Source organism: Oreochromis aureus, linkage group 10 (assembly GCF_013358895.1).
Source record: "Oreochromis aureus strain Israel breed Guangdong linkage group 10, ZZ_aureus, whole genome shotgun sequence".
NCBI lineage: Eukaryota > Metazoa > Chordata > Actinopteri > Cichliformes > Cichlidae > Oreochromis > Oreochromis aureus.
In genome coordinates, this window is record NC_052951.1 from 15,944,653 (window position 1) to 15,966,238 (window position 21,586).

Sequence of the window (21,586 nt, forward strand, 5' to 3'; positions counted from 1 at the left end):
GGCAATTTTCAGCCTAAAAACACTACCCCTCTTATCTTCATCACTTAATGTTTTTGGAATTGGATTGTAATCAGAGGTTATCTGAAAACACAGTAATCCTCACTCACTGCCAACTAAAAACACTGCCAGTTTCAAACCATTAATCATTCTCCTCGAGTCAAAAGACTTGAGGCATAGACATCATGTCAACAAGGTTTTGGGGAGGGGGTGTTTTTGTTTTTTTTAAGCAGATACCAGTTGACTGTTTTACTTATTAACAGTTCTTCACTTCTGGTATTTTTCCAGCTGTTTTTGGACATAGAATCATTCATCTGCTACTGAGAAAGCTCAATTAGCATTCCCAGGTGCCTCTTTGATTGTTTTCAATGATCGACAGAGGTGACTGCTCAATGTTTGTGCTTTTATATTTGATTACTGCCTTGGATACTTTTGCTCACTGTTTTCTCATGCTCTGTCTAAGAGCTTGTGCTGGTATTAAGGTTAACACGCAGCCCTCTTGCCCATTTTGTTTGTGGTGATCCTGAATACTTTATTTTTTATGTATTCATGTATGTATTATTTCATTACATTTTCAGGCCTACCAATCATATTAAGCTCTTTTAAAGCTTCAGTTAAGTCATTTTTACCCCACACCCCAGATATCAAATGTGACAGATTTTTAAGTGTCCAGGACCCTCTTAGGGACACTCTCAATAGGGGTTAAAAATCTGGGATTTTCCACCAATTGCTCTTAGAACTGAAAAAGCTTCTCGGATGTGAAGTGAAACAGCTTCAAGAAACTTAAAGAAGTCCAGACGCTTTTCTTTCCAAGCTCCTTAGACAACAGTCACCTCCAGGAACTTTTTATTGTAAGGTAAAGACTCTACAATAACAACTAAGGCTGTTTATGGAATGACTTTTAGGTCTTCTTCAAAGCAGCCATTTTCCAAATGTCCAGAAGTGTCATATTTATGGTCTAACTTCATTGATTGAAAGGGCTCACACCGCTTTCTGTTCAGTTCCTCCCTTCCACTTCTTTAACATATTATCCAAAGTACTCTGCCAAATACTTTTTAATGTGTCTTACAAGGGACCATATTTTATATTGGATACTGTTATAAATGTAATATGCAACTACAATGCTGCTGTTATATTAGTCTATGCACAACAAGAGTTCTTATGGTAGAAAATGCATTTATTAAGATTTGCACGATCATCCGACGTCTGCAGTAATTAAGTCTGCACGTGTGTGCATGCGTGCCCGCTGCTTGGAATAGCCAAGCCATGTGATTCTTCTAGATTCTATTTCAGATCGCCTACTGTCCAAAGCCCCACAGTCTTCACAGCAGCTTAAAGAAAAGTTAACCAATGCACAGTTTAATCCTTCTGTCGTCACTCATCATTTCATCAGGAGTTGTTAGGTCGAGCGCTGTGTTTGAGTAAGTACTCTGTCTTTTTCTGCCTTCACAACGAACAGGTTACTTTGACATAAGGTTCAGAAGGCGTATTTTAGTTTGTTTTGAATGATCAGATTTCATTCAATTTGAACAAAATCTGACAAAATGTAGATTTTTCGACAGAAAGTTGTGACCCCAGACTGACCCGTATACTCAAGTCAGTCAGGGGTTGTGTGATATATATAGGTCACTTTCATTGGTTTGTTTATTTTTTTCTGCAAGGACTTTATGACTGCGCCAGAACATTTCTAAAAATCTTGGATTTTTATTACAAATTTGTATTCATGAGCTTCCGAGATCATTGACAGATGCAGCATGTGTGATGCTGTGATAATCAGAGCAGTATGCAGTATTAGTGCTTCTGGTTTAGTCCAGGATTTTAATAGATTATGGTTGTTCTTAAGATGAATAAAGCATATCATTTCTAAACTTTTACTTGCATATTGTTACTTTTCTGCATGTCTATACATGTTAACCATTCACTTTCATTTGCTGAATGAGTGAAATAATGTAGGGTTAATACATGGCATGCAGATTTTCTGACAGCAGTAGCCCTTTTTGGGTCTCATTAAGGAGAAATGGCAACCTGAAGTCACATTTTACTTTGATAAAATGCTAGTTTTTCATGTCATGCAGTATATGAATCAGATATATCAATTCTGTAATTGAAGGCTGGAACTAACACTGATCTTCATTTTTGATTATATTCTCTATCAACTGTTTTGTCTGTAAATGTCAGAATCTACCAGGAAAATATTAACATTTGATTTTCTCATTTACCTAATAAAAGACCAATTGGTGTGCATCTAATCAAAAGGCATATGTTCATTATCTAGGCCCTTAATAGTGGAAAATAGAAGAGGCAGTCACCTATGAAAATCTAATGAATGGCCATCGAGCTTACTGTTGAACGTGTATCATCATTTATAATCACTGACAACATGCAAACAATAGTGACCTCTACAACACTGCTGCAGGTGTGACTTCTGCTGCATTTTCAGTTTGATAATGGTGGACAGCTTGATGCAACAAGAAATAGAATAATTTCACATTACTAAACTTTCCCTATTTGTTTAATGTAAATATGAGTTATTGTATTTTCTTTTTTCAAAGATTCTGTTTTTTTGTTTTTGTTTTTTTTGATCTGCTGAGATTGGTTTTTAGTTCAGTGACATGAAAATATCTGTACAGTGTTTTTTGTACTGAGCAGTTCTTTTCATTTATTCCCTAAAATGTGGCTGGTTGCATGTGATATTATCTTTAGTTATCTTTAGTTATATTTGTGTAATTTTGTTTGGTTTGGATACAAGCTCATTTATTAGACATTTTTATACAGTGTAATTCATAATTAACGTGTGACATGCTAGGCTGGTAAATGAGACGACAGTGTTGTCACATCAGCTTGTCCTTGGGTGGAAGTTTCCGTGAGCTGTGGCTAAACTGTTGCACTGTCCACATGACCTCTCAATGTTCATAGTGCGTTCTCACAAGGTGCCTGGACACTTGTCATGCTGCTACTCTCTGTTACTTGTGTTTATCTTGTGCAAATGAGTTAGCTGTATGATCCAAACATGGGCTAAACAGTAACAGTCCTGGCAGATACTGTTAGTTTATTTTCTGCAATGAGTAACGCACTATAATGAGCTTCCTTAGCTATTGTCAGAAATGATTCGGAGTCCTTTGTTGAAACAGGGGAGATGAAAAACTAAGTGTGTTTTTTAAACTTACTGTCTTTCATCTTTAGGTTGTGACCTCTAAACCCCTAAAAACTCTCTACCCTGACTATTGCTGAGACCAGAGTGTGATCCATGGCTATAAAGAGCCTTCTGCACGCTGCTTCCACTTTCAGGAAGCAGCTGATGAGGGTGAAGGTGGTAAACTCTAACTCTGAGGACTCCCGTCTGTGCCGATGTCTCAACACCTTTGACCTGGTAGCCCTCGGTGTGGGCAGTACTTTGGGTGCTGGTGTTTATGTGCTCGCTGGTGCTGTTGCAAGAGAGAATTCTGGCAAGTGACATTACTTTTGATAGTGAAAACACGTGTAGTGAGGAAAAACCTGAAAGTTTTTTAATCATATGATTCAAACCGCCTTCCACAGGTCCTGCTATTGTGCTGTCATTCCTGATAGCAGCCATAGCCTCAGTGTTAGCCGGTCTTTGCTACGCTGAGTTTGGAGCCCGTGTTCCCAAAACAGGCTCGGCTTATCTGTACTCCTATGTGACTGTAGGGGAGCTGTGGGCCTTCATCACTGGATGGAATCTCATTCTCTCCTACGTCATTGGTAAGCATAAAGCAGCACTGCTTTATTGTTTCTGTTTTTTCTAGTTTAAGGTCATGTATAGGAAGAAATTGGTCTTCAAAATATTTTTTTTCTTCGTCTCAGGTGCCTCCAGCGTGGCTCGTGCATGGAGCGCCACCTTTGATGAGTTGATAGGGAACCCCATAGGGCAGTTCTGCAGAAAGTACATGGCCCTGAATGTACCAGGAGCACTGGCAGAGTATCCTGACATATTTGGTGCTTTCATCATAATCATTCTTTCAAGTAAGAAGACATATACCGTAGAAGACATTTAATATTACACTTAACACATTTTCTCAAGACGTTTTTCATTTTCCCTTTCTTTGTCCTTTGCAATTCTAAGGTCTGCTGGCATTTGGGGTCAAAGAATCAGCAATGGTGAACAAGGTCTTCACTTGTATCAATGTCCTAGTCTTGGTGTTCATGGTGATCTCTGGATTCGTCAAAGGCACTATTAAAAACTGGCAGCTAGACCCTGAAGAGATCCTACATGCAAGTTATACAACAAACACCACCAAGTAAGGACATATTCAATGCTGAATCTTTCACTTTAACTGTCTCTGTTACTCTATTTTTTTTAATCTGGATGACATTCTTTTAGAACTATATTTCATATTATTTATATTCCTCTGGTTTAGTGTGACAGACGTCCTGCCAAGCGCAGAGAGTTTGGGAATCGGCGGCTTCATGCCATTTGGATTCACGGGTGTCCTGTCAGGAGCCGCTACCTGTTTCTATGGGTTTGTGGGATTTGACTGCATTGCTACCACAGGTTAGTGCTGATCTGACCTGAAAACACAAACTCTTTCGACCTTCTGTTTTTGACTCCCTCTGCTCCACGTCTCACAGTTTCACATACATATCCCTTTGACGGCCTCATGTGTGTGTTTCCATTTTCGGGGAGAGAGAGGGAACGTAACTCAATCTTTTTGGAACCATGCGTTTGGCTCATTTCTGCTACTGGCTGAAGGCCAAAAGACTGCTACCCAGGTTAGGGGGGAACAAACAGGGTTTTGGAAGAGGGCGTTCCAGAGGTTTTTCCCTGAGTTTTGCAGAGTTTGTGAACAGGCTCGTTTCTTCATACATGTTACAAGGTTTTTCCCACCCATAAGTTTCCTGAATTTTAACTGGCTGGCAAGCTGACCAGTTAGCCTTAAATTACGATTGTCAGACATAACACAAACTCACAATGATCTTTGTGCATGTGTGTGTGTATGGCAGTAAGAGTTAAGTTGGCATGAAGCCATACTCCATTTCCCCTTGACACACACACACACACACACACACACACACACACATATCATCCACACAGCAGTTGCCTCCGTCACGTTTCAGAGCTCTTTTATTTTACAGTACTTTGGGCCTGCTTTGACACGTAACTGTGCGTCTTATGCACACTCTCCATCACTGTAATGTGGTTTTATTACACACCAAGGCCTTCTTACATAATCACCTGCAGCTGAGCAGTTAGGCCTCTCAGCATGGTGGCTCCACCAAAAAAATAAGCTAATATCTTCAAACCTTGCAATGAACTGGGAGTGGCTAGTAACAAAGACATAGCTGTATAGCAGACGATGGGGCAATTTAGGAAATAACTAAGAAGTAAAGTAATTCCACTGCTATTTACAGGTTCAGTCAACCACTTAGCATTCAGTTACCTTCAATAAAATCTTGCATGCACTTCTCGATGCAACTGCAGCACTTCTGTAAATTATGTTACCTTACACAGTGCCTGCACCCTACATTCAAATGAACAATGCGCAATTCTCAGATGAAACCATAAAACTCCTCCAAAATCTAAATATCCATCCATCTTCCATCCAACAGTAGAGTTTGTACTGTGTTCTGTGTTTTCATTCCACTGAATTTTCACATATTCACTTTTCTGCCTCACGTTCAAACGCCGAAAGTAAGAATTTCTGTCTTCTGCCAATGTTTTTCAAATATAAATATAAGCAAAACATGGCACATTAACTGAAGATATTTCTGCACCCGTTGAAGTCATACAGAAGCAGATTTGCATATCTTGGCTCTTAACTGTGTCTGTATATTATATATGTCCTAGGTGAAGAGGTGAAGAACCCCCAGCGAGCCATTCCTTTTGGTATCGTATCCTCATTGCTCATCTGCTTTGTGATCTACTTCAGCGTTTCTGGTGCTCTCACCCTCATGATGCCATACTACCTGCTGGACAGCAACAGCCCTCTGCCTACAGCTTTTAATTATGTGGGCTGGGGGGGCGCGAAATATGCCGTAGCTGTAGGCTCTCTTTGCGCTCTGTCTACAAGGTAAGAGATTTGAACTTAGAAACACAATGCACATGTACTAGACCTTGTTCTGTGTAAACTTTGAACTGATTACCTCTAAGATAAGCAACTGTGAATACCAGTGGGTATTCTATTAGGCTGAGGGATATAAATTTGTTCCTTGTGGACCATGAAATGTATTCAGCATTGTCCACTCAGTCATCATTAGCCAACTGCAATTTTCCTTTAAAAAATCAAACTGGAATCCTATCAAAATATAGATGTTTGAATGGGAAATGAAACACTATTTCAGGATTAGCAAACTCAGAATCTAAACTAAATCTGCTTTCTGGAGCGTAACCAAAGACTATCATTCATTTGAAATGCACAGTTGTGTACAAGGTCTCAGATAACTACACACACACACATATATATATATATTTATGTTTGTGTTCCTGGGCGAGAGTGTATATTTAACTTCTGAAAGCATTTGATGCCTTAACTAAAAATAAAAAATGCTGCTGAGAATATAGCTGCCCCATCAGTGTGTGAAGGTGATTATGTAACAGGGACTCAGAAAGGCTAAGGCAGGTGACATTTTTTTGCTAACATTTAGTTTCTAGTCACTTTAAATGATGGTCCATATATGTTATACTTAGCAATTAATAATAGCAACAATCAACCAATATTTTATCCATGATAGAACATAGAAAACATATCAAATGTTTAAAGTGAGTATTTTACTATTTCATGATAAAAATGAGGTAATTTAAGATACAATTGACATTTTGAATTTGATGGCACCAGACTGGGCATGGGCGCAACAAACGGCTGAAAAAGAACATTTTGATATTATCTTAAATGGTTAATCGCTGCACGAGAGGCAATAGCCAGAAATCTATATTGGAAGCCCGTGAGCTTCGGCCCATTAGGCACACCGCATTAAAACCAGGCATGATTCACAAATGCAGGTTAAAGCTCTATCATGCAGAGAAGAAACTATTTATGAATATGATCTAGAAACGCTGTCTTCTCTGGGCCGAAGCTGTGGTCCAATGAAATGCAATTTGAAATTCTCTGGCAGATGGCTGTCTGAGGCTCCCTGAGCCTGGTTCTGCCAGAGGGTTTCTTCCTGTTAAAAGGGAGTTTTTCCTTCCCACTGTCACCAAGTGCTTGCTGAAAGGTATTTGAGCAAGCACTTAGTATTATTGTAAGGTCCATACCTTTCAATATAAAGAGTCGTGAGGCGCTGTTTTTATGAATTGGTGCTATAAAAATAAAACGGATAAAATGAATTGAAAATAAACGTGTAGTGAAAAATACAATAAACAAGACCCAGGGCTGTTGAACAGCTCAAGTCCTATATCAGATAAGAGTGAGATAACATTCCTCTTTCAAAGGTTCAGCAGCTGATCTCATCAGTTCTCTAATGTTTAGAGACTGTTGTTAAAAGAAGAGAGGATGCCACACAGTGGTAAACAACATGGCCCTGTCCCATCTTTATTAAGACGTATTAAATTAAGCTAATATTAAAAATAAAATTGAGCTAATTTTTTTTTTTTAATGGTACATTTTCTCAGTTTAAACATAGATTTTTTTTATGTTTTATTGTGAATAAAATATAGGTTTATAAGATCTGCAAAGCATTGCACTAAATTGTTATTTACATATTACAAAGTGTTGCATATGTGTTCCTTACTTAAAATGTATGCACAACATGTTTAAGTATCTTGTGTTCTGTTTTTTTGTTTTTTGTCTTAATCTGCTGTATCTATGTTGAATGTAATGTTCCTTGCATATGTGTGCTGTTGTCTTTGCTTATGCATGTTTCACATGGTTGCTTGTGTGGATACTCTATATTTTGGTACCCCCTCCCCCCATGTTAGCCTGCTGGGTTGTCTGTACCCTGTTCCTCGTGTGATCATGGCTATGGCTGATGATGGGCTGTTATCAAAGTCCTTGGCCAGGGTCAACTCCTGCACCAAAACCCCACTAAATGCAACTTTTGTCACTTCCTCTCTGGCAGGTGAGATACTAACACGCGTGCCACAAAAAGAGCACTTTTACTAAAGCAACTTTTCATGCTGCTGAGTCTGAGCTACACAGGGATAAATGTTTTAGTCTTTCTTCTTCTGTTCTAGTCTTTTTACATATCCTGTTAGAATTCATCACTCAGCATTCAAAACTCATTATTAAGTGTTTTACATAGCCAGGTCTCTGTTTAGTTGGCTGAGGCAGTCAAGGTTATTGTGTCTATACTAGAACTCTTCCATTGTTTTTTCTATTGGGAAACTTGAGACATATTTTCTAACTTGCATCTTGAGAAGGAGATGTGCACCAGCACTAATCCAAACTAAACCGCATGGTATGTGGACTGAAACTGAGAGTAACAGCATGTGCAAAACATGTAGTCATACAGGGGGCCAAATCTTGCATGCTGACATCAGAGTATCCTTGTCCCAGCATATTGTTCTTCAACAGTGTTGCCAGTCTGGCATGCTGCAGCATGTTCTTTAACCCCCAGATCTTTCCACCCACATCCGTCTCCTTTCTCTGAATCTTCCCTTGGCGCTCACTGACCTTTCCTAATTCTTCCTTTCCCCTTGTCCCTCACGTTACACCAAACCGCTGCCATCACAATATGATGCCCCCCCCCTTTACCCCAGTCTGTTGGGTTCCATGTTCCCCCTACCTCGTATCATCTTTGCCATGGCGCAGGATGGCCTGCTCTTCTCCTTCTTGGCCAACGTCAGTGAGAGAAAATCTCCCGTAACATCTACTGTTGCTGCCGGGGCTATAGCTGGTAAGATAAAGGTGGGCGGTAAATAAAAATGCAAATTCTTGTATTTGAGTAGAGGGAGTTGAGAGAGGCAGTGATAGAAGGTCAGGTTTGAATTGAAGAGAAAGAGAACAAAGCAAAGACTTTTTGGTTTTTGGAAAGATTAATTTAAGTTTCAAAACTTTTTGTAACTTTTTTTTAATAGAGGCAGCTACCAATCCCTTTTATCATTATCTGATTTTCCGACCTATGGGAATTTTTGCCACCTCCAGCCTGTACTTTATCCACTCCCAACTGGGGCCATTTTTAAAACTGAAAACATGAAAACCTTTAATCAAAACTTTAATCAACAGGTTTTTAATGGTCTTTTCTTGATTTGTGTTGTTGAGATTGATTTACTGTTAACTTCTTTCCCTTCTTAGCCACTGCTTCATTTTTTATCTTTCCCCACCAGTGACGTGATATGAGATTTTTTCCCATGTAAAAAATAGAACAAAAAAATAAAAGCATCATATAAATGAAATGGAATGACTTTGTCACCAGGTGGTTGCTGGTTTCTCTCCATAATGCTATTTTTACCCTGCAGTGTAACAGAAGAACAATACAGCACCTTAAGAAGATTGTAGTTGTGAAGTTTCAAGTAAATTTGAAACTCATATTAAACATTTTTTGTAGCAAAGATTTCTTTTGTGTGTGGTAAACCTTTGGAACACCAGAGGGCCATGACCCACACTTTGGGAATCACCATTGTGAAAAGAATATGTACATTCAAGCTAGCATCTTTATGAGGCTGTACTCAATGGCATCATTTGAGCTTATTCTCAGCATACTACTGTGCTCACAGTAACTGTATAAGCATGCTGAATTTTAGCTGAATGTTAGACACATCTTAATTTATTCTTCTAAGACAAGTATGGAAAATAATTGATAGGATCAAACAAGCATTCTCACTTTTAATTTTTATTTTTTGTCTCCTTGTACTGTGAAGTTTTCATGGTGTTAATGTTCGAGCTGAAGGACCTGGTGGACCTGATGTCGATAGGGACGCTGCTAGCCTACACATTAGTGGCTGCCTGTATCCTGGTGCTCAGGTTGGTGAGAAGATATCAGCTTGAAGAATTTACCTTGGACACGGTCTGAACATATTTATAGTTGTTTATGCTAGCCAATAAAACTATTGGAAGCAATTGCTAGCAACTATTTTAAGTGGCAGGAACACAGAGTACAACTGCTATGTCTGAACACTTCATTATGGGTGTTTGTTCTTGTTATTTCAGGTACCGGCCCAGCATGGGTTACCAGATTGTCAGTAGCCAGGAGGAGATGGAGTTGAATGAGGGCAACATCCTGCCCGGTATGGAAGAGAGGCTCAGCTTCAAAACCTTGCTGTTCCCAGACAACCCCGCACCTTCCAAACTGTCAGGCTTCACTGTCAACGTCTGTGTCTTTCTCCTCGGTATGTTATTAAACCAGGAATGCCTTAAAACGGCAATAAAATCATACAAATAATGTAAGGAAATCAAGTATAAAGACCTTAGACTATCATCAACTGTGACTATTTTTAAGTCTAAGCTGAAGCTTTTGTGGCAAGCTTTTGGAAACGTATTTATTCTGTTTCATTTTAGTGTAAAGCACTTTAGTTTTAAATGTGCTGTAGAAATACAATTTATTTGCTTACTCAATAAAATGAAGGCGTTAGATCTTTGGTAAACAAGCCAACAAGCGTGCTCGCCTTGAATGTAGGGGATGGATTCATTTCCAGTATCTTCACTGTTAAAAATCACATTGCACTTGTGAAGTATCACACATAAGATAATAACATCTCTTTCATTTCGAAGGAATGCTGATGCTGGCATTCAGTGTTCTGGCATCTTATGGAGATCTTGCTTCGTGGAACTTGGTAGCCCTCAGCGTCATCTTCACGATGTGTCTTTTCGTGGTCTTCATCATCTGGAGACAGCCCCAGAACCAAACTAAACTCTCCTTCAAGGTTTGATTTGAGCTCTTTCGGCACTACCTCTGCCCCCTGAGAGTTCACGCTTGCTAAGTTTTAATGGATGCTGTTACATTTCTCCTTTTGTGGTATTTGTCGCCCAGGTCCCCATGCTGCCCTTCATTCCAGTGATCAGCATGTTTGTCAATATCTACCTGATGATGCAGCTTGAAGAACGCACTTGGGTTAAATTCTCAATCTGGATGGCCATAGGTAATTACAGTCCATCGCTCTTTTTTAACTGCAAGAATTCTGCTCTTTACACTTACGTAGGATGACGCTTAAAGGTCTCACACACCCAGCTGACTGTTTTGCTTGCTTTAGCTGCTTGAAATGCGCTAGCTGCTTTGACTTGTCATTGCAAAGTGTTCGCAGACCGATCTGAAACATTTGCAAAACAGGAGTAAACATACTTTGTCTGTTGGTTGCAAAATGTAGATGTTATTAAAAAGGTACTTGTTTTTAGACTGAAAAGTTCAGCAGCTGTATTTGCATTGAAAAGCTAGGATTCCATAACACCAGAACCAATCAAAAACCAAACTGCCAACAAAATAGCTTTTAAACGAATTATATCCCACAAATAAAGTTATGTTCTTTTTGCCTTTTCAGGTTTCGCGATCTACTTCGGCTATGGTATCCGTCACAGCACCCTGTCAGCTTCAGCTCATTCGACTCCGGACACAGAGATGAAGGGCTTAGGGCTGAACCGCAAGTCAGAATCAGCATCACCAGAAAAGGAAGCCTTTTTGTCAGATGGCATTGATGTAAGGGAAGAGAATGATGGAGATTTGTAGGAATTTACAAATCTCCATCATTAGATCACGCTGCTTCCAAGACATGCATCCTTGATAGCCAGCAGTCAGTCTGTGTGAACTCACTGGCAGTACTTTCTTTTAGGGAAGGTAAAGATAAATACCTCATATCTAAAATTCACAATCTTCTGACTTACTTCTTCAGCTGCAGGGAGAACACAGACAACTGATGAAAGAATACTCAAAAAAAGACTAATAAAGCCATAACTAACATGTTTTGTATTTTGCAATAAGGTTCAGATTCAAGTGCCGATTATTACTTGACTATCAGGAATTAGGGCTTGTGTTGGAGATACAGAATACATCAGTGTGTTAAAGATGTTGGGGAGCCATAGTCTCTGTTTCTTTTCATATTCGGTTGCACTTACGTCTACAACCTGTGTCTGAGCCACATTTTTGACAGCAGGAATATGTACAAAAGCCAATGTGTGGGTGCCAGAAAGGTCTTCAATGATCAGTGATGGATGTTTTTTTTTTTTTTGTTGTCGTTGTTGATGTTTGTTTGTTGTATCAAAAGTTCATCAGTTAGGTTCACGGGTTTTTGTTGGACAATGACACATTTATTTTAGTGCTTTTGCCTCTAATCTCTACCAGAAGAGATTTTAAATCAAATGATCAAGATGTGAATCAAGGGAAGTGCAGACTTTAATTCAAAGTGTTTATATATAGGTGTGAATTTAATTATCAGGGGGAAAAAAAATAACCAAAGAAATTAACAAGGGTTGCTTTTAATAACGGGGCAAAAATCTTTTACAGTCAGTGACGATCTGACATCTTAACTTAGTTCCGTTTTTGTCTTCTGAAAGTGTAAAACGTCCTCTGTTGGCTTGAGGTAACTGATATGGCCATTAAAGAACATGCCTTTCTTTGCCTCGAGAAAGTTGCTTTTGCAGAATGTGTTTGGTCATTATCCAGTTTCCACTGCGAAGTGTCCATTGTACAACCGGGTTGAATTGGAACATAGAGTACAGCCCTGCATGCTTCACAGTTCATCCTGCTACTTATATCAGCAGCTGAATCATCATCAACAAACTCTAGTAAACTGGTTCCATTGGCAGCCATACATGCTCATGCCATAACACTGACTCCACCGTGTTTGACAGATGATGTGTTATGTTTTGGATCATGAGTTGTTTTTCCCCTTCACTATCCTTTTCCCATCATTCTGGTACAAGTTAATCTTGGATTCATCCGTGCAGGTTCTTTTAGATGTATTTCTGGCAAAGTCTAATCTGGCCTGTCTCTTGTTGAGTTTAACCAGCAGATTGAATCCTCTTTTAAAATGTCTCTATATCCATTCATGAAGGCAGCTAACTACCTCCTAAAGAGTGTTCTTGACTTTCTTAACCAAGAAAAGAATTCTGCGATCATCCACTTTAGTTGTCTCCTGTGGTTTCCTACGCTTTCTGGTGTTGCTCAGCTGGCCCCCGTGTTCCTTCTTGTAACAGATTATTGATTTGGCAGCTGTTTATTTTGGTTTATTTTTTATTTAAAATCCATTGTTGTGTGTTGATCTACAGAGGCTAAATTACAAAAAACCAAACACACAAATAAAATGTGTCATTGTCCAAATACTTATGGACCTAAGTATATGTGCAAAAGTCTTATCATCAGATTACACATTTAAGTATAAAATACAGTTTGGTACGAAAACCCAAGTTCTCTAAAATCTCCCAGTTCTTGTGTAACAATATTGCAAGTACACTGTTAAAATGCTGTTCTAACATTGCTCCATTACAAGCTCTCACATTACACTTGGCTTATCTGTGACATAATTCTTCACTAGCAGAAATCTGTGGTCAGGTCATTGTCTGGATGTATAAAAGCGGCTGCAGTTCGCTGTGCTTTACCATTTCTATATGTGAAAAATTTCATTGATGCCTTTTGAGGTCCAAACTTGGTCCTCATGTTCAGTTGTGGTTTTACAGTACAGTTTTAATGCAGTGGTATGTTTGTTTGTATCTGTTTTCTCAAGAAGCAATCATGAAACATTGTAAAGCAAAGATCTGCAACGCAGAATGTAATACACAAACTAATGTTCCAGGAGTGTAGACAACACATTGCTGATTGTTCCTCAGTCTGAGAGTCCGAGGAAGCGGGGCGGTCAAGTTCTTAACAGGAATCTTTCAGGTTGTTTAACTTGTGCATTGTGTTAGCTCTCCCATTAGTAATGGCAGTAAATCTAACTTCTGAATCTTTGTACATGTTTAGGATGAAAGCAATGACAGTTTCAGATTTTCAGTTCATGTCCTCCAACTCTAAGTGACAGTGGATTTTCACAGTGCTGGCTGCTGTATCTTTGCATTTGTGGTTTGTAGCATGTATTTTCTAATACAAAATAAGAGAGGCCAAATTTTTACCACTTGTTTATTTTTTCTAATCAAATGAGATGTCTCTTTTGAGGAAGTTATATGTCCGCCATTCATTTTACATGTTTTCTCCTGTTTATTGATGTGTTTTAATACCCATGCTGAATTTTTACAAATGTAATTGGATACTATTTGGCTGAATTTTACACCACTGTCATTAAAATATGTGACAAACACAAACTGAACTTAATAAAAATTTTGATTGTATGATCAAAATGACTGGCTTCATGTTTTATTTCTTTAAACATGGTTTTCATTATCAAAATTATGGTCGCATTTTGAATGAAAGAAGCAGTGAAGCAATGCATGATTGCCGGCATGGTTTCCAACCACTTTTCAGTGTGTCTGTTTTTCAAAACATCTTGATATTAACCGGAGGCATAAAAATGTTAATCTACTTAGCAGTGTGTGATTATTTCAGATGAACTATATAGACAAAACTACACATTACACCTACAAGAGCTTTGATGACAACCAGTTCTAAATGTAGCCAACTTTTGTAGCTAAATGTAACAACTTCCACTCTCCTGGGAAGACTTTCTGCAAGAATGCATCTGTGGAAAATTTTCGGCATTAATCTAAAAGAACATTTGTGAGGTGAGACACTGATGTTGGACATTTGGAATTTTTCTGCTAGTTCATCCCAAAAGTGTTTAATGGGACTGAGGACAGGGCTCTGTGTTCGCCAGTCAAGTTCTTCCACAATAAACACATCCAACTATATGAATCTTGCTTTGTGCAAAGCGGAAGCGGGACCTAAATACTGTGTTCCCTAAACCCTAAACTGTTCCCACAAAGATGGAAGCAGTGACTTGTCTAAAATGTCTTGATAACCTGAAGCATTAAGATATTCCTTCACTGGATCTAATGAGCCCAGGGTCAGCCGCAGGGAAGCTATAATTACGGGGTGTGGATACAATTGATTTCTTTAATTAACTATAGATGGCCGATCTTTAACTTTTCACACATGCCATAGCTTCAGTGCATTTGAACGGGATCTGAGTTTTTGTAGTTTTTCAATTACAGTTTTATAGTCAAAGCACTTCCGGTAATTTTATAAAAGGAATTTAACTCAAAGGAATCTACATGTTGTGCTAAATCTCAGTATTTAGGAAAAAACTATGTATGGACCTACAGCAGTATGAAAGAGATGAACATAAAATACTGAAGTACAGGAATTGAGCAGTAAATTAAATACCCAATTCTAAAACAGTTTGGACGCTGTGTAAACTATAAATAAAAAACAGAATCTTTTATTCACAACTGAGATATTTTAGGTCATTTTGAATTCGATGGCAGCAGCAATGTTAGGCCCACTTGCCTGATTTAAAATCTTTGAAAATTTGTCATTCTCCAAAAACCTATGAACCTAATTTTATATACCTCTTTACACACACACACAAATCCTACACATATCCTGCTATTTTGTTACCAGTGTCAGTATGCAGGCTTCATATGTCTGTAATGCTTAAATGCTTTTTGAAGTTATAGCACAGTAGGACTTGTAATTCAGCTTTTCAAAATCCAGTCGCGGTCATATTGGAATCCCACCATGTGTGAAGAGCTGCCTCCCACATGTTCCAGCAGAGGGCGCACATGTGTTAAAAAAGCCCGGGCGTCTGAGCAGAAGGATGCTCACACTGTAAAAAAAATCCGTAAAAATACAGTACAATCTACTGTATAAATGTGAAGGAATTTTCCGTATTAGTCATTTACAGGTATTTTTCTGTATTTCTCAACTACTGCAATGCATTGTGGGAAAAAGGACCCAAAAAAGGAGGGAAAAGTCATTGCAAGAGCAGCCATTAGACTTCTTTCAGGCTTCATCTCGATTTTGGACTCTGGAGTTGGAGAAACTGCCTTCAAATTTCCGTGGTAAGTATTAAAACTCATGTTTTCTTTTATTAAAATAATGTTTTCAAAAGACTCCGCGTTTTTTATTTAGAAAGAATTGTTAATTTATTTGTTAACTGGTTTCGCTGTCTCCAGACAAGTCAGGAATATTTTGCTGACTCATTTTTAAATAATCGTTATTTAGGTTTAACATGACTTAAGCTTTTCATTTTAGTTAATGTTAAAAATAATTTTACTGTGATACCACCAGTTTTGCCCTTCAGTGGCTGAACCAGTTTTCACAAATATTATAGTTAGCTGTCTGTGTCTCTCTGGGTATTACACAGCTGTGACTGCTAACTAGCTAATTAGCGTAAAGTCAGCGATGTAGATAACTGGGAAAAGTGAGAACTTCATGGTATGTATAGAGAGGAAGAAATTATTTTAGGACTCTAATAAGTGCTATATCAATACCTGTGTTTTACAGTTGGCTCTACTGTACACTTTAAAGGGTTTCAGGCAAAGTTACACTAACCCTAGTTTAAGCCTCAGACCTTCCTGGCTGACGCTAGCAAATGCTAATGTTAGCCTATGATTTGGGCTCCTAAAGTAAAGACTTTTGGCTAACTGACCAGCATAGATTATTTTGGTGGTTAACAAACTGTAGTGGTAATATTATTGAAAGTATAGTTTCACCTCATTACATTTACAATTATGTCTATTTTGTAGCACATAGAAATGTTTAGTTAATATTTGCAGACAGACACATTTTCCTGTAACTGTGTTTTTACTCCAACGTTTGTTGAAAATGTAATTTATGAAATGCTGAGCAGCATTTCTAGTATGTGGAATATTTTTGTCACCCCACTGTGCTAATGTGATTAAATACTAATAATTATTACTAAAAATTCAATAATTAATCAATAATAACTATATCTTGATTGAATTATATTGTAAGCGCAGTGCTGGTGTGCAGGAGCTTTTATATGCCTTGTGGGGATGCTGACATACTGTTATGTCTATATCAAGCTTTTAGCCAAATATAAGCAGAGATATTTGTATCTTTCTTAAAAATTCAGATCCTTAGAGATTATTTGAGAAATGGATCAACAGCTATTACTACTTGAAGCACTCTAAATCCTGCAGTGGAAAAATATCCCTTATTTCACCTTTGATCACACACTTTGGTTTTCCAGTGCAGAGCAATGGTCAAGCAAAGGAAAGACTTCCCTGAGTGAAAAAGAAGATGAAGATGCAAGCTGGTGATGATCCAGAGCAGCTGGTCTCAGGAAATGAAGAAAAACCCTGATCACCTTTTCCACAGAAACAAGGTTAGTTTAATGTTGTGGTTGATTTAGTTTTTCAAGGTATGTACTGTATGTTACTTGAATTATAAACTGCTTTTGTTGCAACAGAATGTTGTTATGTGTATGCAACTCTACGTGAATTATAATCATTTGTAGGGCTGTGTGATATGACCAAAATCTTGCATCCCAATATAAGACATATCTCTCCTGATAACGATATATATCACAAAATAGTGCATTTTCTGTAAATTCTGTGATTCTCGGGCAACTCGACTTATGTGAAGTGCTTTCAGTTGGGCGTTGTGTACCTGGGGTCGAGTGTTTTGACCGATGCATGAAACTATACATTTTTAGACATGAGTTTAAACGGCTGCCATTTTCTTTCTGAGTATTTGTTACACGGCGTGCTGCAAGGAAAAGCCTGTTCTAACGTTTGAGTCTAAGGATTATTTTGAGCACCTGACGGCTCTTTTTTGCTTTTCATTCGTAAACTCTCTCGGAGCTCTTTCATGTGATTCTTGTGTGGGTGGTTAAAGAGGTTTGTCGTGTTTGAGTGGTGGTGGGGACCGGTTTGTGGCATAATTTGCATAGTACAGTTTTCTGGTCCATGTCAGATTTTTTATAACCAAACCATGTCCATGCTACAGAGGTAGCCCCTCGTTTAACAATAAGGTCCTCGATTTGTTTTGACTGGTCCATCTGCTTGGAGCTAGCTGGTTCTGCCTCATCCTTGCTGGCCATGCTGGTATTCTCTGTGCCTTCATCTGCATGGTGACTGTAAGCGCCATTTATAGTTACTTGATGTTTTTATTTGAGGTCATTTGTTTGATGCATATTCTGAAATTTTATGTTTGAGAATAATGTATATCATTTCAGTTCATTTGAAAAGTCTCAACAGAAACTTGAGCTTTATTGTGAAAGGTTTATGTGGAAAATAAACAAGCGAATGGCAGAGCCACACGATGGTTTTACCGTCACTGTTGGTAACGAAAGTACGTGTAAAAACAGTCGCTTGTCCGTCCATAGTGTGGTTATTGTAAGTATAAGAGAAGGAGAGAACTTTAAGAAATAATATAGCCACTACAGTGACCATCAAAACCATGAAAAAAATATTGCCGTAAACAGTTTATTTTGCAACACCACAAAACAAATGATAGCGTATGATATGAAACGATACATTTTTATATCGTCATCTGATATATATCGTCATATCGCACAGCCCTAATCCTTTTTTTGTTTCTGTTGTTTATGTTCAAGGTAAAAAAAATTATAAAAATACAAAATTTTTAAAAATGTCTTGTTGTTTCTCTTTTTTTCCTCAGAATAAATTACGACTAGTCTCAATGGCTGAGATGGAGGAGCAACACAGCGACACGTTAACCCGACTGCTGAAGTTCCCGTATGAACTGAGCAACTCTAAAAATCCAAGGAAAAGCTGAGTGTATTTTATTTAAAGCTCAGATGGACCTTGATGGACTAACATGCAGGCTGCATTCAGGACTTTGTCACACTGGTATATGAAGAGTGGTAACAAGAGAAATTGTGCACACACAATGTGTCACTTTATGCTTGCTCTTCTCCAGCCTCTGGTGTCACTTTGTAGTAATTAGTCTTACTATTGTCTTATGTGTTGTGATTTAGGTGTGTGCGCACAAGCAGAGGTTTTGTTTGTAACCGTAACCTCATTTTCAGAGCCTTGTCTAACATTTAATGGTCGGAAATATGTCAGACTTTTTCCTCTACTTAAACAGCTAAGAGCATTTGAACACAGAGAAAAAGGTGTGCATTAAGGATTTTGAACTATGATGTTTAAGTGTTGTCACTGCTGAGGATTCGTGGACACAGATCCTTATTCACTACGCTGCTGTTTACAATTTAACTTTTCATCAGAACAAGCACTTCTAGTTGTACTTTGCTCCTCACTGACAAAACAAGTCCAGTAAATGCACTTTTATCTTCAAGTTTGGGACAGTAATCTGTCTTAATTTATTTTGTGCTTTAGTTATCATATGTGGAAAAGTTCTGTGGTTATCTATCCGTCCTGTTTGCATAAACCCAAAGTTCAGGAACATCTTCTTTAGATCTGTTCAGTTTTATTCATGTGGCACGACTTAAACAGTCAAGTATGTTATATTGTAAGGTAAAGACCCCAAAGAGTTAATCTCGGACAAATGTTCACACAAATATGAATTGCATTCACTTCATTAATGAAGTGAATGCAATTCAAGTAATCAAATGTGTTTGGCTATAACTGACTACATGTGTATACTGTACCATAAGTGGACAGACATGGATGTAAACCACACCTTAACCATTTGGCTGAGTCAAAACTACCACAAGGCAGTGATTCTAACTAAAAGGTACTCTGGATATTATTAAATGTGAACATATCGTTAAATATGACTTAACTATATTTTTTGTTTGTCAGGTGTCCTGTTTGAAGAAAACACTTGGTAGCCACTTGAATGAATATAAATAAACACATTTACATGAGGGCAACCTGATTTCAAGGAAATAAAAATGCTTAAATTTGAAAGCTTGTGAGTTATTTTGTTCATGTATCAGCTGTTTAGTCGTTTTATGACAAGATGGATGCTGTTGTTATATTTTAGTATAGTGTTTGAGTTAAGGAAAATAAAAGAATATTTAACATTAATTGTACCAATGTTGTTGTGTACGAAGCACAAATTAATTTTAAAAGTTTTAATTTATGAATTTTTGAGCATATGGTGTACTAGGTTGTAATTGCATAGAAATGTACGTTTAAGGATATAAAGAACTATATTTAATGAGTTACAGTGAAAAGAAATGGTTGGAAATAGTAATATAAACAGAAATTTCAATTTTTCTATTAACGGAAAATATCAGTTAATGATACAGAAAATATACTGTGAATAAACGGAATTTTCCGTTTTATAGCTGAAGGAAATGTCCGTAAATAATACAGAGAGTATACTGTAAATCTACAGAATTTTCCGTTTTATCATTTACAGAAAAGTCCGTCAAACTTCCGTAAAAAAAAGGAAAATGTACTGGCAGAAAATTACCAGGACATTTTCTGTTTTTCTACGGAATCTTTTTTTACAGTGCAGTCAGGTGTCGGCTGCAGCATCAGCACCGCTCCTCCTCCAGTTCCCTCCTCCTCCTGCTGTCCGCAGTACCTCTCTTTCTCTCTCTCTCCGTGCGTCGTTTCTGGCAGCCAGAGAGAGTGAGGAGGGAGTGGAGAGACGCGCTGGTAACTCCTGCGTTTTCACCGACATTCTTCAATGAATCAGCAACAGAGAAAGCTGCAGGTAAGTCGCACGACTGTAAACACCCCGCGCTTATTTTGCTTGGAGGGCCAGCATTGATTTCCCGAAAAAGTGTCGCACTTATTTTGCTCGTAGGATTTCGGGTCTTGCTGCCGGACTCGGTTCGACCAGCACCATAAATACAGTTTGTTTTTGACTAGGCCCGCATCACGGCAATGTGCGAGGGAATTTAGCTCGACTCTACATATAAATAGCTGTAACCTCGAAGTTGAGCCACAGTGTTGGAGAGAAGGTGAGGTCAGAAGGAAGAGACCGTGCGATGGAGATGGATGGAGCAGGTTAAGTCTCTGTGGGTGCCGCTAATGATCCAGTATAGATTTTAGGATTTAAACCAGATCCACTGCACTGAGAGATGACATGGACTTGAGTTTGAAGGATTTTGTTTTCATTTCTCGCCAAATGTTATTTATTGATAAGCTATTTTTGTGCAGAGTGTTTATAGACTTTAAAAGCAAAGACTCTCACAGCTTTCTAATACATAACATATAATTCTTGTTAATTGATAGCTGGAAAAGCTGCAATATTTTAAATTTCTTGTCGTGTTTGCCCGCTCAGGCTTAAGCTTTTTACTAGTGAAAGTGGACAAATGTACATTTATAATGCAAAAGTTTGAAGTCTGATAGTATGATTAATAACTTTTCATTTCTAAGTCCACAAGTGACACTGTTGCACACTCATGCAAACACTAATTCTTCAGTATCTTGACTGCTTTCAAGGAACCCACGGCACAGAGGCTGTATTGATACTTCAGTTCCTTTTGCAACACTTCCCATTTTCTCAGCCTCATTGTTGGAGACTTGAGACCTGACAAAAGAAAACAACGGATGGAACAATTAAAAGTGACTGAGGGATTTCACGCTGTTGTTTCAATTGACCGGTGTCGGATGATTGGATTGTCCTTGAGGCAGTTGGATGGCGGTGTCTTTGTTGGGGTGAATCCCCCTTTTTCAGTTCTTGTACTTTTTTCAAATACGTTCTAGTTTGCAAGCGTTAAAGTTCAGAATTTGCCTGCACTACTGAAGTATGAAAACAATGTGCCTCTAATCTGAGAGGGTCTATATAAAAATAAGTGATGTTTTCAGCATTTATTGAAATTGTCTGCTACCAATATTGATCTCAGTATCAGAGACTTCCCACATTTATGGATCTTACAGTCCGTTTTGCTAAATCTCACCAATCCCTCCCGATCATGTTAACGTGG

The 21,586-nt window shown here is 38.2% G+C and overlaps 1 protein-coding gene across 6 annotated transcripts in view; it reads left to right on the plus strand.

Moving 5' to 3' along the window:
* slc7a1a (solute carrier family 7 member 1a) overlaps positions 1-14,150 on the plus strand; it is a 42,982-nt gene extending 28,832 nt beyond the window's left edge. For 5 of the 6 annotated variants that reach the window (XM_039618510.1, XM_039618508.1, XM_039618512.1 and 2 more), the window contains 12 exons: positions 3,181-3,443; positions 3,535-3,717; positions 3,820-3,978; positions 4,079-4,253; positions 4,374-4,507; positions 5,801-6,023; positions 7,868-8,007; positions 9,749-9,851; positions 10,038-10,216; positions 10,599-10,750; positions 10,858-10,966; positions 11,363-14,150. In XM_039618510.1, coding sequence (XP_039474444.1) covers positions 3,245-3,443; positions 3,535-3,717; positions 3,820-3,978; positions 4,079-4,253; positions 4,374-4,507; positions 5,801-6,023; positions 7,868-8,007; positions 9,749-9,851; positions 10,038-10,216; positions 10,599-10,750; positions 10,858-10,966; positions 11,363-11,547 — 1,941 coding nt within the window. In that variant the 5' untranslated portion in view covers positions 3,181-3,244 and the 3' untranslated portion in view covers positions 11,548-14,150. Of the gene's footprint in view, positions 1-3,180; positions 3,444-3,534; positions 3,718-3,819; positions 3,979-4,078; positions 4,254-4,373; positions 4,508-5,800; positions 6,024-7,867; positions 8,008-8,647; positions 8,785-9,748; positions 9,852-10,037; positions 10,217-10,598; positions 10,751-10,857; positions 10,967-11,362 lie in introns of all 6 variants that reach the window. The other variant, XM_031754155.2, reaches the window with a different exon arrangement.
* Positions 14,151-21,586: the final 7,436 nt, after the last annotated feature.